Genomic DNA, 14,949 nt, shown 5'->3' on the forward strand with positions numbered 1-14,949 from the left:
GCACTCAGGGTTGATTTCCTTCAGAATGGATAGGTTTGTTCTCCTTGCAGTCCAGGGGAGTCTCAAGAGTCTTCTCCACCACCACAGTTCAAAGGCATCAATTATTCAGCAGTCAGCTTTCTTTATGGTCCAGCTCTTAATTTCATACATCACTACTGGAAAAACCATGCATGAATGGTTTAAAAATGTATAGATTTTGAAGGTACAACTAAGAAGACACCAAGACGCAAAAACCAAATAATTATAAGCAACCCATCTAACACGATGTTTAACAAGCATGAATTGAATCTAGATAGATTGAAAAACTAATAAAATGTTTTAAAATGAAAGTGCTAGACCATGCTTATGCACTGAATCACTCAGGTTAAATTTTTTAAGATTTTTTTTTGCCTTGCGCGTTATGCCAATCAAAAAACTGTATGCAGCTGTGATTTCAATCAGCACTTGAAACAAAGGCAAATAATATTTTTAATATGTAATCTTACTGATTCAGGGCATCAACAATTTTCTAGCAGAGGCAAAAGATAATTTCACTTCCCCTGTCCCTCCACAGAGAGGTAGCTGGACTAAATAGGATTGCTTGAGATCGGTATGCTATTTGGATGCAAGGATCGCACCAAATGGCATATAATTCCTCCCTCTGACCTCAGGCAACCCTATTTATACTGCACCAAAAGGCCTGGTGTAATCACAGCCTCAAGTTCCAAATACACAATTGAATTGATGAAAGCAGCAACAATGCCTGTTTCAATATACTTTATTTAACATAACACTATTCAGCTTTAAAGGAAGCAAAGTACCAAAGGAATGTCAACAGTTTCATAAAAAAAAATCTGAACAATTTGTACTTCATGATTTTCTACACTAAATAGCTGTACAGTTGTTTTAGGACAACATGTTCAATACGGGCCACTTCAGCATAGCAAGATACATTGGAGAGAAAGAGGGAGAAAAGGGGGAAAAGACTGCTAATCAAGAATTCCTCTAAGGCTCATGGCTGCGTGCACAACTCGGCCTCTCACCAGACAGCTTTCCTCCTCCTCTGCGCAGCCCCTTTGGTTCTGGTTGCAATGGAACCCCACACGCAGGGAGGGCAGAGTCACATGCATACACAGGTGAGAAGTCACTCAGAACAGAGGCAGAGCCCCGCCCAGCGGGGCGGAAAATTAGAGGGCACATTGCTGATAATGTATTTTTTTTTCTTTGATGCTTAAACTCCCTGGAGTATTCTACTTGTCTTGATATATTCATACAGCAACCATATTCTATAAGATGGCAGAGATCATCCTCTAAAGGGGATTCAGTTGTTTCGTACGAGACGCGTCCTAAATTGAGAGGGGAGTTGCTAATCCCTTTCATCCCTGTTGTTTTCTGCACAAAAAGTTTGCAGATATGTTCCTGTTTGTGTGTAAGCTCTACACATGAGCAAGAACATTGGAAAATTGGGCATCCTTGGGAAGGATTGAATACTCCTTAAATATAAGCTGTCTTCTCTCAAACAATTCACAGGAAAAAGTGTGGTATCATTTCCACACATGAGAGGTATGTTCTAATGGGCCTTCCTTCACACTCTGAACTTCCATCAAATTGTATATTGAGAGACTCCTCTCACTTAAACCAGTCTGGGAGGATTCAACTACAAATGTTCCAGGGCTGGCAGAGATTACTAACTGATTTACATGTACATCCAGAGCAAAGATCCTTTGGATCCACAGTTTCTCCCCACCTTTCTTCTGTTTATGTTGCAGTAATAAGAGATGCAGGTATGGCCACAGAAGTTTGGGGGGGGAGGACCGAGGTGAACCCTCTTTGTTTGAAGATGGACATCTCTCTCATTCCTTGGAAGAGGGAACTAACAGATCTTATACGTCCTGAAATGCCAACCAGAGGATTATCTTGAAAATCCACCAGGTGAAATGTGCACATGTGTCAATACACCAGCAATTCCTATAAGATGCATTGCATAGTACGTATCTGAACATCTCTCTGTATATCTTGGTTTAATTCCTGCTGAAGTGGGAATGAGCTGAAAAGCAGCAAGAAGGAGAAGGTAATTTTTACAGAAGACCATTTTCTTTATACAATCCAGTCAACTTAGATGGTAAAGTCGAAGGCCCCACTGAGAAGAACTGTGAGATCTAACAGGCTCTAAGCATAAAGTCCTGAAGATACAAAATTGCTTGTTAAACAAAATAGCCATTTTCTGGATTATCATAGAAAATGGCAAGAATCAAAGGATGCATTCCTGAAAACATTTCTACAGTATAGTGGTAAATACCACTAAAATAGGTGGGACTTACTCCCAAGAAATGGAATAATGATCACATTATTGTAGCTTGTCAGTACATAGTTGCAAACTCTGGAAAATCTGCATCCATAATTAGAATTAGAGAAGTCACTTTGCCATTTAAAGGCAAATTGGTTGACAGCAACACTAAAGAGCACTGATGGCATAGAAACACCACCAGTAGTAGTAAGTGTCAAATGGCTCTTGGGGGAATATAGTCAGTTCATCTAATTCTGCTACAGTGCAAGCAAGCAGTGGTCTTGTGTCCTTTCACTGTGCTGACTGGAGAGGTCAGATGAAGAGCTGCAAAGCTGGATGGCAAAGGGAAGGCTCTCTCTCCTCCTCCACTCTTGAACTGAGCTCTGCTGCAACTGCAATGAGAAAGATAGCAGCGCCTCCACCCCATTACCACCACCACCACAACAGCTGCCAGTGGAGAGTATAACAGAGGGCAGGCTTCCAGACAGAGGACTCCCAGTATTACCAATCAAAAGGCATTGTGAAGCCATTCCATCTTTCCTTCCTGTGTAGCAAGGACAGAAAAAGACAAGGTTACAAGCAGATTACAATTATCATCTGGACCCCATAAAATTTCATTAGGGAGACAGATCCCTTTCACAATGAAAGCCTAACTTGAAAGCACCTTGTCTCCTCTGCCTAAGGTCAACCTCACTGATCCACCACCTGAAGCTTGACTGCATCTAAATCTCATGACAATGTGACAACCACAGGAATAGACCTACAGGAAGCTCTCCATACAAGAAGGGCAATGTTGCCTGCTTTTGCCTTATGGGGAAGAGTAGGCAGTCATTACAGTTGTATCCTCAGATGCAACACTAGTTAGGAGGATGGCAGCACTTTACTGTATAGGAAAGAAATTTCCATATTAAGGGCCACCTCAGAGGTGTAGGCTGAGGTTGCTCTCAGCAATAGAAAACTCATTTTCTGGGGAAGAAAGATTTGCTCCCTTCTCAAGGAGATTTTTCAGCTCCAATGCTTTACTTGATATCAAGAATGAAATGGGAGGTACTGAGAAACAAGCCCACTCCAGTCCATAGAGCCTCACCTTGGATTCTTTTCAGGACCATGGCAGAGAATAATTAAATTTAATTTTAAGACTTGTCTCTTTATTTCTTTACATGATACACCTTCATGGGCAGCATTGGACACATCTTCTTTTGAATAAATTCCATTGTAAATATTGTGGTCCCATCACTAGGACAAGCCTTGTGATGGCTACTACCCTATCAAATGAAATATCTGGACTTATTGGTGTGTGGGTGGGTGTGCTTTAAGAAGAGAACAGTCTAATTACATAAGATACTGTACACTTGCATACAGAAGCTTAGCATAAATGACCCCTGACATTCTCCTCATAGTTTATGCTGCAGCAAATTTAATTTTCTCTGGGAAATTTCTCGCAGCTCTCCCTTTGAAGCTGATGCGGAGACTTCAGGTGGTGCAGAATGCGGTGGCCAGACTCCTTACTGGAGTGAGAAAATACCAACATATCTCTCCTACTCTGGCCATGCTGCACTGGCTGCCCATCCGTTACGGCATTAACTTCAAAGTGTTAATGCTTACATATAAGGCCCTAAATGGTTTAGGACCTCGATACTTGACAGAACGCCTGTGTTACATACAGCACTGATGTTACCTGTCTGTCATGGGTTTGGAGGGAAAGTTCCATCCTATGGGGAGTGGAAGGCGGGACATCAGGAGGAGGGGCTGTACTGTATATATATGTGAAGCCTGTGTGGTGAAGTTGAGACGCTGGGATGTGAAGAAGCAGCAGCTGGGAAGAAGAAGCTGGTGTGGGAGTCTGTGTGTCAGACAGGGTACTACTGTGTGTCAGAGTACCAACCTGATAGGTTCAGGTGTCTGTTGGTTAGCCAGAACTGATAGGTTCAGGGTCTGTGCTTCAAGTTAAGGGTTCTGTGTGAACCAAACTGTATGCATGTATGAATGAGAATAAGCCACGTTACTTTATCTTATTCACCTGATCATTTTATTTTCCCTGTGTGTTGTATTTAAATAAACCTTATTCTTTTATTTGTTGAAAATCCATCCCTGGTCTGTGTGACTTCTTATAGGGAATGGTTGGTGGCAGCTTAGTTAAACTGTGGCAGATCCCAGTAGGTCTGGGTTTGTCACATTGATTGGTGTCCAGCGTGTGGGATACGACTGGTCCAGTTGTCCAGTGATCCAGCAAAGCCTTGGCAAGTGTGCCCAGAGCAAGGGGGGTCTAGTCAGGGACAATCTGAGAGCACGTAGGTAATCTTCTAGGTGTACCTCACGGGGGGGTGCACTAGTAGAAGAACGTGTAACCTCAGATTGGGGACTAGAGTAGGGAGCTCTGAGGCAGCCTGTTTTGGCGGGGAAAAAAGCTGAGGCAAAACTGTGAAATAGAAGTGAGCTAGCTTGCCTGCTGAGAGGCCTAGCAGAGGGGGGTAGACGCTGGCTCGCAACTGTTGCAAGTTAAGTGCTGAAGAACAGCAGCAATCTATAGAAAGCTGGTTCTGAGGCAAAAGAAGAAAAAAAAAAAGTGGTCGTTTTATTTTGAGGCTTGACTGTTTAAAGCAGCCTGTGCTGGGGGGGGATTATGCCCTTGACTCGAAGCCAAATGGCAGAAATGGGTGAAGTGAAAGACCCCCAGGTTGACCAAGGTTCTGAGGATGAATTTGGCTCAGTGCAGGATGAGAGCACGGAAGAACTGACCTCAGAACTCAGAAAAATGCTCCTAGCCCAACAGCATGAACTGAGGATGAGGGAATTAGACTTAAGAGAAAGATCTGAAATCAGTCAGGCAGAGGCAGATGCCAAGGAAAGGGGAATGGCCATGAGGATAAAAGAGATGGAACTGAAACACAGAATTAGAATGGCACAATTAGAATTAACATTCCTCAATAAGAGAAACAACAGTTTATCAGTTGAAGAAATTGCGGAAAGAGAAAAGTATGAGGCTCAGGCCAGACAAAGTGAGCAAGATCTTGAAAAATATAATCAGCAAAAAGACATTAAATTAAAAGAAATCAGAGATAAGACTGAAGAAAAAGTAAAAGAGATAAAAGCTAGGGCTGAGGAAGAAATTTTACAGATCAGGGCTGAGTTTGAGGCTAAGCAAAAGGAGCTGGAAAAGAAACCAAAAGAAGGCACACAGGTTAAGGCACAACGTCAACACCTGAATTAGTCTGAAGAAAACATGAGGGAAACAGGGGACCCTAAGTACTCCAAAGGGTTAGTTCAGGGCCCGCCAAAAATGGGCGGCCATTTTGTTGATAAAACTTCTGGGCAGAGCCAGTCCAGGAACCAGATTTTGGAGGGAAAACCAAAACCAGATGAGAAGGACTCCAAGTACAGCAGAAAATGTTATTTCTGTCAGGGAAAGGGCCACCTAATCTCAGGGTGTGAGAGGTGGAAGCAGCTAAAGGGAGGTTTGCCTCATGATTCGAGTGGAACCAAGCCAAAAGCTGTGTTCTGTGTCCAGAAAGAGCAAGGCTCATTGTCACTGAGGGAGCCTGTTGCCATGGCTACTCAATCTGGAACAGCTACATCTGCTGATCAGGCTGAGGAAAATGGTCCTCTTGTAGAGGTCAAGCGCTGCCTACTGGTGAGAACAGATTCTCAATTGTTTGAGACAGCAGGGGTGGACGTAGGAATACTTGGACATCAGTATCGGGGGCTGCGGGACACTTGTTCCCAGGTGACCCTGTGCCATCCAGATATTATTCCCAGGGAGTATGTAATCCCAAATGAGAGCATGAAGGTGGCAGGGATTGAGGGGCAGGTGATCGCATTGCCAGTCGCGGAGGTACCTGTCAACTTTCAAGGCTGGAGGGGAGTTTGGCGGCTAGCGATTTCATCGACTCTGCCAGCAGCCGTGCTCGTGGGAAATGACCTGGCTGAACATGTGAAACGGGTGCTAGTGATTACACGTTCACAAGCCACCACGGGGACAGTTCAAGGGGGTAATGATGAGCCAGAGACGGAAGCAGAGGGGAGTTCAGAAGCTGTGGTGGAAACCTTAACCACAGACAGCAGATTTGGACAAGAGCAAAAGGCAGACGCCACTCTCCAAAAGTGTTTTGAACAGGTGACTGACGCCCAGCTAACACCTGAAACCCCAGTGAGATTTCTGGAGAAAAAGGGGATTTTATATAGAGAGACCCTGAGCAATATCTCAAAAGGGGGAGATGGGATCCGAAGTCAGCTAGTGGTACCTGAAAAGTATCGCCCCATGATCTTACAAAGGGGGCACTCTGACATGTTTGCTGCGCACTTAGGGGTGAACAAAACACAGCAGAGAATCACACAGAATTTTTACTGGCCTGAAATAGGGAAGCAGATCAGGGAGTTCTGTAAACAATGTGATGTGTGTCAAAGGCAGGGGAATAGCCGCGACAGGACCAAAGCAAAGTTGTGCCCTTTGCCTGTGATTGACACTCCGTTCAAATGCATAGGGGTGGATATTGTGGGACCGTTGCCCAAGGCCACAAAGAGGGGGAACAGGTTCATTCTCACCATTGTGGACCATGCCACGAGGTACCCTGAAGCCATACCCTTGACTAACATTGAAACTAACACAGTGGCAGATGCCTTGGTGGGGTATATGTCCAGGATGGGATTTGCCTCAGAAATAATCACAGATTTGGGCGCATCGTTCACGTCAAAGCTCATGAAACGCTTATGGCAAATCTGTGGAATTAAGCACAAGGAAACTACTGCCTATCATCCTGAAAGTAATGGGTTAACTGAGAAGTTCAATGGGACTCTAATGCGCATGATTAGGGCTTACTTGGCAGAGAATCCAAACAATTGGGACCAGAAGCTGCAATCCCTTTTGTTTGCTTATCGATCAGTGCCACAAGCCAGTACCGGGTTCAGTCCATTTGAACTTTTATTTGGGAGAAGGGTGAAAGGGCCCCTTGATTTGATCAAACAAAATTGGGAGCAGATCACCCAGGATGACCCACAAGACGTTGTGACATATATAGACTCTTTAAGGAAGGACCTAAAGAGAAACCTAGAGCTAGCAGCAGAGACCCTGCAAGCTCAAAAGGTCAGAAAGAAAGTTTGGGATGACCAGAAAGCCGGGGAGAGGCACTTTAACCCAGGGGAGGGAGTGCTTTGGCCTAGGCTCTGCAAAGAAAACAAACTGCAGCTGGGTAGCCCAGAAGTAAAGTGCTTGGGTCACATGGTAGGGGGAGGAGTGATAAAACCCCTGGAGGCCAAAATAGAAGCTGTTCGTGATTGGCCCAGACCCAACACCAAGAAAAAAGTCAAATCATTTCTTGGGTTGGTGGGCTACTACAGAAAGTTCATCCCGAGGTTTAGCGAGATTGCGGCTCCGCTGACCGATCTGACGAGGAAGAAGACTGATGACCGCATCCCGTGGACCAGCGACTGTGAGGAGGCGTTCCGGAGGTTGAAGCAGGCGCTCATCAACTATCCAGTGCTGCGTGCTCCCGACTTCGACCGGGAGTTCATCATCTACACCGATGCGTCTAACAGCGGGGTAGGAGCAGTTCTTTGCCAGGAGGATGAGAATGGTGACCAGCATCCAGTGTCCTACCTGAGTAGGAAACTTCAAAAAGGTGAGAGACATTTGGCAACCGTGGAGAAGGAGTGTTTGGCCATAGTCTACGCGATCCAGAAGGCCAAGCCTTACATCTGGGGAAGACATTTTGTTCTGTGCACTGACCATTCACCACTGCAATGGTTAAAGACAATGAAAACCCACAATAGCAAACTTATGAGGTGGGCTTTAAACCTGCAGGACTATGACTTTGAAGTGAAGGTGGTCAGAGGGTCAGTGAACTGTGTTGCTGACGCCTTGTCAAGAAGACCTGAAGAATGAAGACGGCGAAAGAACATGGACTATGTATATATTTTGGTGAACAAAAAGTTAAATGTACCTGTTTTTTGAACTTGGTTTGTATGAATAAAGGTAAATTGATGTAATGTATATGGTAAATGTTTAAATGCCTAATTGCTATGGTTAACTTAGAATGTAAGTATAAGTAAGTATGATATGGTATGTATAACTGTTGTTGTGTGTTTTATCCAGGTTGTTTTTTGGGAAAAAGCACCTTAGCTTTCCCCCTACAAAACAACTTATAAAGAGGGGAGGTGTTACATACAGCACTGATGTTACCTGTCTGTCATGGGTTTGGAGGGAAAGTTCCATCCTATGGGGAGTGGAAGGCGGGACATCAGGAGGAGGGGCTGTACTGTATATATATGTGAAGCCTGTGTGGTGAAGTTGAGACGCTGGGATGTGAAGAAGCAGCAGCTGGGAAGAAGAAGCTGGTGTGGGAGTCTGTGTGTCAGACAGGGTACTACTGTGTGTCAGAGTACCAACCTGATAGGTTCAGGTGTCTGTTGGTTAGCCAGAACTGATAGGTTCAGGGTCTGTGCTTCAAGTTAAGGGTTCTGTGTGAACCAAACTGTATGCATGTATGAATGAGAATAAGCCACGTTACTTTATCTTATTCACCTGATCATTTTATTTTCCCTGTGTGTTGTATTTAAATAAACCTTATTCTTTTATTTGTTGAAAATCCATCCCTGGTCTGTGTGACTTCTTATAGGGAATGGTTGGTGGCAGCTTAGTTAAACTGTGGCAGATCCCAGTAGGTCTGGGTTTGTCACAGCCTGCTCTCACCTAGATCTACTTGAATCACCCGCACGAGCCAGGAGGTGAGGCTGAGGAGCCTAACGCCGAGGGAGGCCTGGAAGGAAAGGACACGAAACCGGGCCTTCTAGGCGGTGGCTCCTCGCCTCTGCAATAACCATCCTCTGGTTATTCATGTGGCCCCTATGCTGGGCACTTTTAAGAGTCAACTAAAAACATGGTTGTATGTTCAGGCCTTCCCACCTGTCAGTATTTAATTCTTTCTTTATTTTTTCTTTCATTTATTATTTGTTTTATTATTGTATGTGTTATGGACTGTTTGTGAAATTCTTATGTTTTATCGTATACACTTTATTGGAAGCCGCCCAGAGTGGTCGACCAGACCAGACGGGATATAAATCAAATAAATAAATAAATATTATTATTTTTTTAAAGCCATCCTTACACATTACACACATTCATCTCTGGCCTGGTCCACTGGCAAGTATCAGTCCTTCTAGTTCACAGAGATGTTGATTTCTGGTCCTTTTTCTTGGTACATAAGTTCAGACTAAAAAAGAAGCACAAGCCAAAGAAGGAGTTAATAAAACTACATACAAGACAGCACCACCTAAATAGTGCTTTTTGTTTCCTTTTCCCTGCCCTGAGAAAGCCATTACACAAAGGTCCAAAGAGATAGGAGACACAATGGAAGAATGACACCATAGGTGAAATTCTCAGAGAGGGAAAGGGCTTGACTATGATCCTCCAGATCGTCTGACTCCTATTTTTCACCAGCTGGAATTCCCTTATCTAGGATCCTGGAAAGAGCTCCTAACTCTTCTCTGTAGAAATGTGATGTAAAAACCACACTCTTTCCAGAAACAAGAGCTCCATGGTATGAAATTACATAACTTGGAGGCCAGGAAAGCAGCAAATAACAGCACTTGAGGAGCAAAAAGATGGGGTTACCAAAAGGCAGAGGCTGGGGGGGGGGAGGCTGAACCTTAAATAGCTAGCATTGCCTAAAGAAAGTGTCTGTTATTCTGCATGCTCAAAGCAGTTTTGGCCTTGCATGTCAAATTATGCATTAAGGGAGAGGCCTGTCTCTTGCTATGACAACTGACAACAGTCCCGCCATAGGCATGCATTTCCATCAAAACTCCATACCCGAGCATCAAAGCTCCAAATGAAGCCCATGTTCACTTCCCAGTAGCAAGTCATGAAACAAAAGCAAACTAATTTGCAACATCCTGAGAAGAACTCCTTTTAGGATAAAAGTACCATCTTTTCTCTCTAAAGGGAGGTCTAGTAATTCTAGAAGTATTGTCTAGTTTGGTTCTTAGTAAATTGCTGATTGAAGCCAGAGTGATCGACTTGAAATGATATTCTCTCCTGAAGCAAGGTGGACCAACCCCATAAAGTTAGATCTGAGTGGATGCAGAGAGAGACCTATCGCACTTCTACCACTGGGCCTCTGTCTACTATTACAAATCTGTGTCTGTGTCTGTACGCACGCTATGCTTATACAACTGAGTCCTGCCACCTTAATCTTCCCAATAATTTTTTGCCCATGTTTTGTGGAGGGACAGCTTTTCCTTCCTTTGCTAAACCCATGTTTCTTTGGATACTAGAATTGATGGAAGCTCCTTTAGGGCAAGTGAAATTGAACTGGCGACAGAAGCCAAAATACAAGTGGGAAGGTAGTTTGTCCATAGATCTGCCAGGAAAAAAGATTGCTATACTCCTTCATCCCTCTCATTAAAGACAAATGGATGTAGGTCTTGATACTGAAGTATCTCGCAGAAGGAAACTGGATGTTATGAAGTGCCCTGAATAAGTCACAAGGCAGCTACACCAGCTCTTCCCTACACATAGGCAAGTTGAACTTCTGTTTTGCTGCCTCAGAATTACATATTGAAGTGTTGGTGTTCTTCAGTCGTTAAGTTGCGTCCAACTCTTCATGACCCCATGGAACAGGGAACGCCCGGCCCAACAGTCTTCCACTGCCTCCTGGAGTTTGGTCAAATTCACGTTGTTAGCTTTGGTGACACTGTCCAACCATCTCATCCTCTGTCGTCCCCTTTTCCTCTTGCCTTCACACTTTCCCAACATCAGGGGCTTTTCCACTGAGTCTTCTCTTCTCATGAGATGGCCAAATTATTGGAGCCTAAGCTTCAGGATCTGTCCTTCCAGTGAGCACTCAGGGTTCATTTCCTTCAAAATGGATTGGTTTGTTTTCCTTGCAGTCCAGGGGATGAGTGTCCTTTTGGCTTTGGCCCAACCACTTCATTACCTCTGGAGCTACTTGTATTTGTCATCCACTCTTCCTCAGTAGCATGTTGGACACCTTCTGACCTGAGGGGCTCATCTTCCAGGATCATATCTTTTAGCTTTTTGTTTCTGTCCATGGAGTTTTCTTGGCAAAGATACTGGAGTGGCTTGCCAGTTCCTGCTCCAGGTGGATCGCGTTTAGTTCGAATTCTCCACTATGACCTGTCCATCTTGTGTGTCCCTGCACAGCATAGCCCATAGTTTCTCTGAATTAATCAAGCCCCTTCGTCACGACAAGGCAGCAATCCGTGAAGGGGATATTGAGGTGAGGTATATGCAATTTACACTCCATGCAGCCTCCTCCCCTGTTTGTTCTGTTCCCTAAAAATTACTAATACTCACATCCTCGCTGTCACTGTCATCATGATCTTGCTTCTTCTTCAGCTTTTCCTCTTCCTCTTTTCTCTCCTTTTCTGGCATGACATCATCCAACCAAGCCAGGTGATGCCGGGGGAAGATGTATTCAATTGCTTTTCGTACCCCTACTAGAGACAGCAGCTAGAAGGCCAGAACAATTATGATAATTAATTAGTATAATATTTGTTATTAATTATGATTATTATTTATTAACATAGTTCTTTCCAGAGATCTGAGTGGCAAAGCAACAAGAAGTTTGTGACACCTGTGACATATCCCAGTAGACCTACTGGGATCTGCCACACTTTACTTAAGCTGCCACCAACCATTCCCTGTAAGAAGTCACACAGACCAGGGATGGATTTTTAAACAATAAAAAGAATAAGGTTTATTTAAATACACACAGGGAAAAATAAACAATCAGGTGAATAGGATAAAATAACGTGGCTTATTCTCACTCATACAAGCATACAGTTTGGTTCACCCAGAACCCTTAACTTAAAGCACAGACCCTGAACCTATCAGTTCTGGCTAACCAACAGACACCTGAACCTATCAGGTTGGTACTCTGACACACAGAAGTACCCTGTCTGACACACAGACTCCCACAACAGCTTCTTCTTCCCAGCTGCTGCTTCGTCACAACCCAGTGTCTCACAGTCTGTCTCTCTCTCACCACACAGGTTTCACATTTATATACAGTACAGCCCCTCCTCCTGATGTCCCGCCTTCCACTCCCCATAGGATGGAACTTTCCCTCCAAACCCATGACAGACAGGTAACATCAGTGCTGTATGTAACACCTCCCCTCTTTATAAGTTGTTTTGTAGGGGGAAAGCTAACGTGCTTTTCACCAAAAAACAACCTGTATAAAATACACACCAACAGTTATACATACCATATTATACTTACTTATACTTACATTCTAAGTTAAACCATAGCAAATAGGCATTTAAACATTTACCATATACATTACATCAATTTACCTTTATGCATACAAACCAATTCAAAAACAGGTACATTTAACTTTTTGTCATCATTATATACACATAGTCCATGTTCTTTCGCCGTCTTCATTCTTCAGGTCTTCTTGATAAGGCGTCAGCAACGCAGTTCACTGACCCTCTGACCACCTTCACTTCAAAGTCATAGTCCTGTAGGTTTAAAGCCCACCTCATAAGTTTGCTATTGTGGGTTTTCATTGTCTTTAACCATTGCAATGGTGAATGGTCAGTACACAGAATAAAATGTCTTCCCCAGATGTAAGGCTTGGCCTTCTGGATCGCGTAGACTATGGCCAAACACTCCTTCTCCACGGTTGCCAAATGTCTCTCACCTTTTTGAAGTTTCCTACTCAGGTAGGACACTGGATGCTGGTCACCATTCTCATCCTCCTGGCACAGAACTGCTCCTACCCCGCTGTTAGACGCATCGGTGTAGATGATGAACTCCCGGTCGAAGTCTGGAGCACGCAGGACAGGATAGTTGATTAACGCCTCCTTCAACCTCTGGAACGCCGCCTCACAGTCGCTGGTCCACGGGATGCGGTCATCAGCCGTCTTCCTCGTCAGATCGGTCAGCGGAGCCGCAATCTCGCTAAACCTCGGGATGAACTTTCTGTAGTAGCCCACCAACCCAAGAAATGATTTGACTTTTTTCTTGGTGTTGGGTCTAGGCCAATCACGAACAGCTTCTATTTTGGCCTCCAGGGGTTTTATCATTCCTCCCCCTACCATGTGACCCAAGTATTTTATTTCTGGGCTACCCAGCTGACACTTGCTGGCCTTTACCGTTAGCCCTGCTGCACTTAACCTCTGCAGCACTACCTCCAGGTGTCTCAGGTGATCTTCCCAGGTATTACTGAAGATCCCTATGTCGTCAATGTAGGCCACTGTAAAGTCACTGAGCCCTGCCAAGGTCTGGTCCATCAGCCTTTGGAATGTGGCTGGTGCATTTCTGAGACCAAAGCTCAGGACTCGAAACTCATAGAGACCAAACGGGCTGCAAAAGGCAGTCTTTTCTTGATCCCTGGGATCAATTCTTAATTGCCAATATCCCTTTACCAGGTCCAATGATGAGATGAACCGACAACCCCCTATGGTTTCAATCAGGTTGTCTAGCCTGGGCATTGGGTAGGCATCAGGAGTGGTTACACGGTTTAATTTCCTGTAATCGACACAAAACCTAATGCTCCCATCAGGCTTGTCCACAAGGACTATCGGAGAGGACCAAGGGCTAGAAGAGGGGACGATTATGTTCTCCCTAAGCATCTCGTCCAGCTCCTTCCGCACCTTGTCCCTATAGGGTCCCGTTACTCGGTATGGGGATACTGCCTGCGGGGGTGCATCCCCTGTGTGGATCCGATGCATCACTCCCTTCACTATCCCCGGCTTGTTGGAAAACACCTGTTGATATTTACTAAGCAGCATTTTCAGTTCTTGCTGCTGGTCTTGGGTGAGTGCAGGACTGATCTTTACCTCCTCTGGGTTGTATTTTACTTCCCCTCTACCCTCCCAGAAGGGTAATTCAGCTTCCTCACTCTCAGCTGCTTTTATCGCGAATAAAACCCTCTGTTCCCCTCTGTAGTAGGGTTTTAGGGCATTCACATGAACCACCCTCCTTGCTTGGTTCTCCTCCTGCTCTATTAGGTAGTTCAGGTCTGACATCTTGGAAATGACCCTATATGGTCCTGCCCATTTGAGCTGCAGTTTGTTCTCTCTGCAGGGCCTAAGCCAAAGCACTTCCTCCCCTGGGTCAAAGTGCCTCTCTCTAGCTTTGTGGTCATACCATGTTTTCTGTCTGACCTTCTGAGCTTGCAGGTTTTCTGCTGCCAGCTCTAGATTTCTCTTTAGGTCATTCATCAAGGTGTCTATGTAAGTCACAACGTCTTGTGGGTCATCCTGGGTGATCTGCTCCCAATTTTGTTTGATCAAATCAAGGGGCCCTTTCACCCCTAAGTGTGCAGCAGACATGTCAGAGTGACCCCTTTGTAAGATCATGGGGCGATACTTTTCAGGTACCACCAGCTGACTTCTGATCCCATCTCCCCCTTTTGAGATATTCCTCAGGGTTTCTCTATATAAAATCCCCTTTTTCTCCAGAAATCTCACTGGGGTTTCAGGTGTTAGCTGGGCGTCAGTCACCTGTTCAAAACACTTTTGGAGAGTGGCGTCTGCCTTTTGCTCCTGTCCAAATCTGCTGTCTGTGGTTAAGGTTTCCACCACAGCTTCTGAACTCCCCTCTGCTTCCGTCTCTGGCTCATCATTACCCCCCTGAACTGTCCCTGTGGTGGCTTGTGAGCGTGTAATCACTAGCACCCGTTTCACATGTTCAGCCAGGTCATTTCCCACGAGCACGG

The 14,949-nt window shown here is 44.7% G+C and overlaps 1 protein-coding gene across 1 annotated transcript in view; it reads right to left on the reverse strand.

The window, feature by feature from the left end:
• Positions 1 to 739: 739 nt before the first annotated feature.
• The window catches only part of SLC4A9 (solute carrier family 4 member 9), a 62,767-nt gene continuing 48,557 nt past the window's right edge, over positions 740 to 14,949 (reverse strand). The window contains exons 20-22 of the mRNA XM_078392519.1: positions 11,577 to 11,732; positions 9,378 to 9,471; positions 740 to 2,810 (exon numbers count right to left, since the gene is read on the reverse strand). Of these exons, the coding sequence (XP_078248645.1) occupies positions 9,418 to 9,471; positions 11,577 to 11,732 (210 nt within the window). The 3' untranslated portion in view covers positions 740 to 2,810; positions 9,378 to 9,417. The remainder of the gene's footprint in view (positions 2,811 to 9,377; positions 9,472 to 11,576; positions 11,733 to 14,949) is intronic.

The sequence above is a fragment of the Pogona vitticeps genome, chromosome 4, assembly GCF_051106095.1.
Source record: "Pogona vitticeps strain Pit_001003342236 chromosome 4, PviZW2.1, whole genome shotgun sequence".
NCBI lineage: Eukaryota > Metazoa > Chordata > Lepidosauria > Squamata > Agamidae > Pogona > Pogona vitticeps.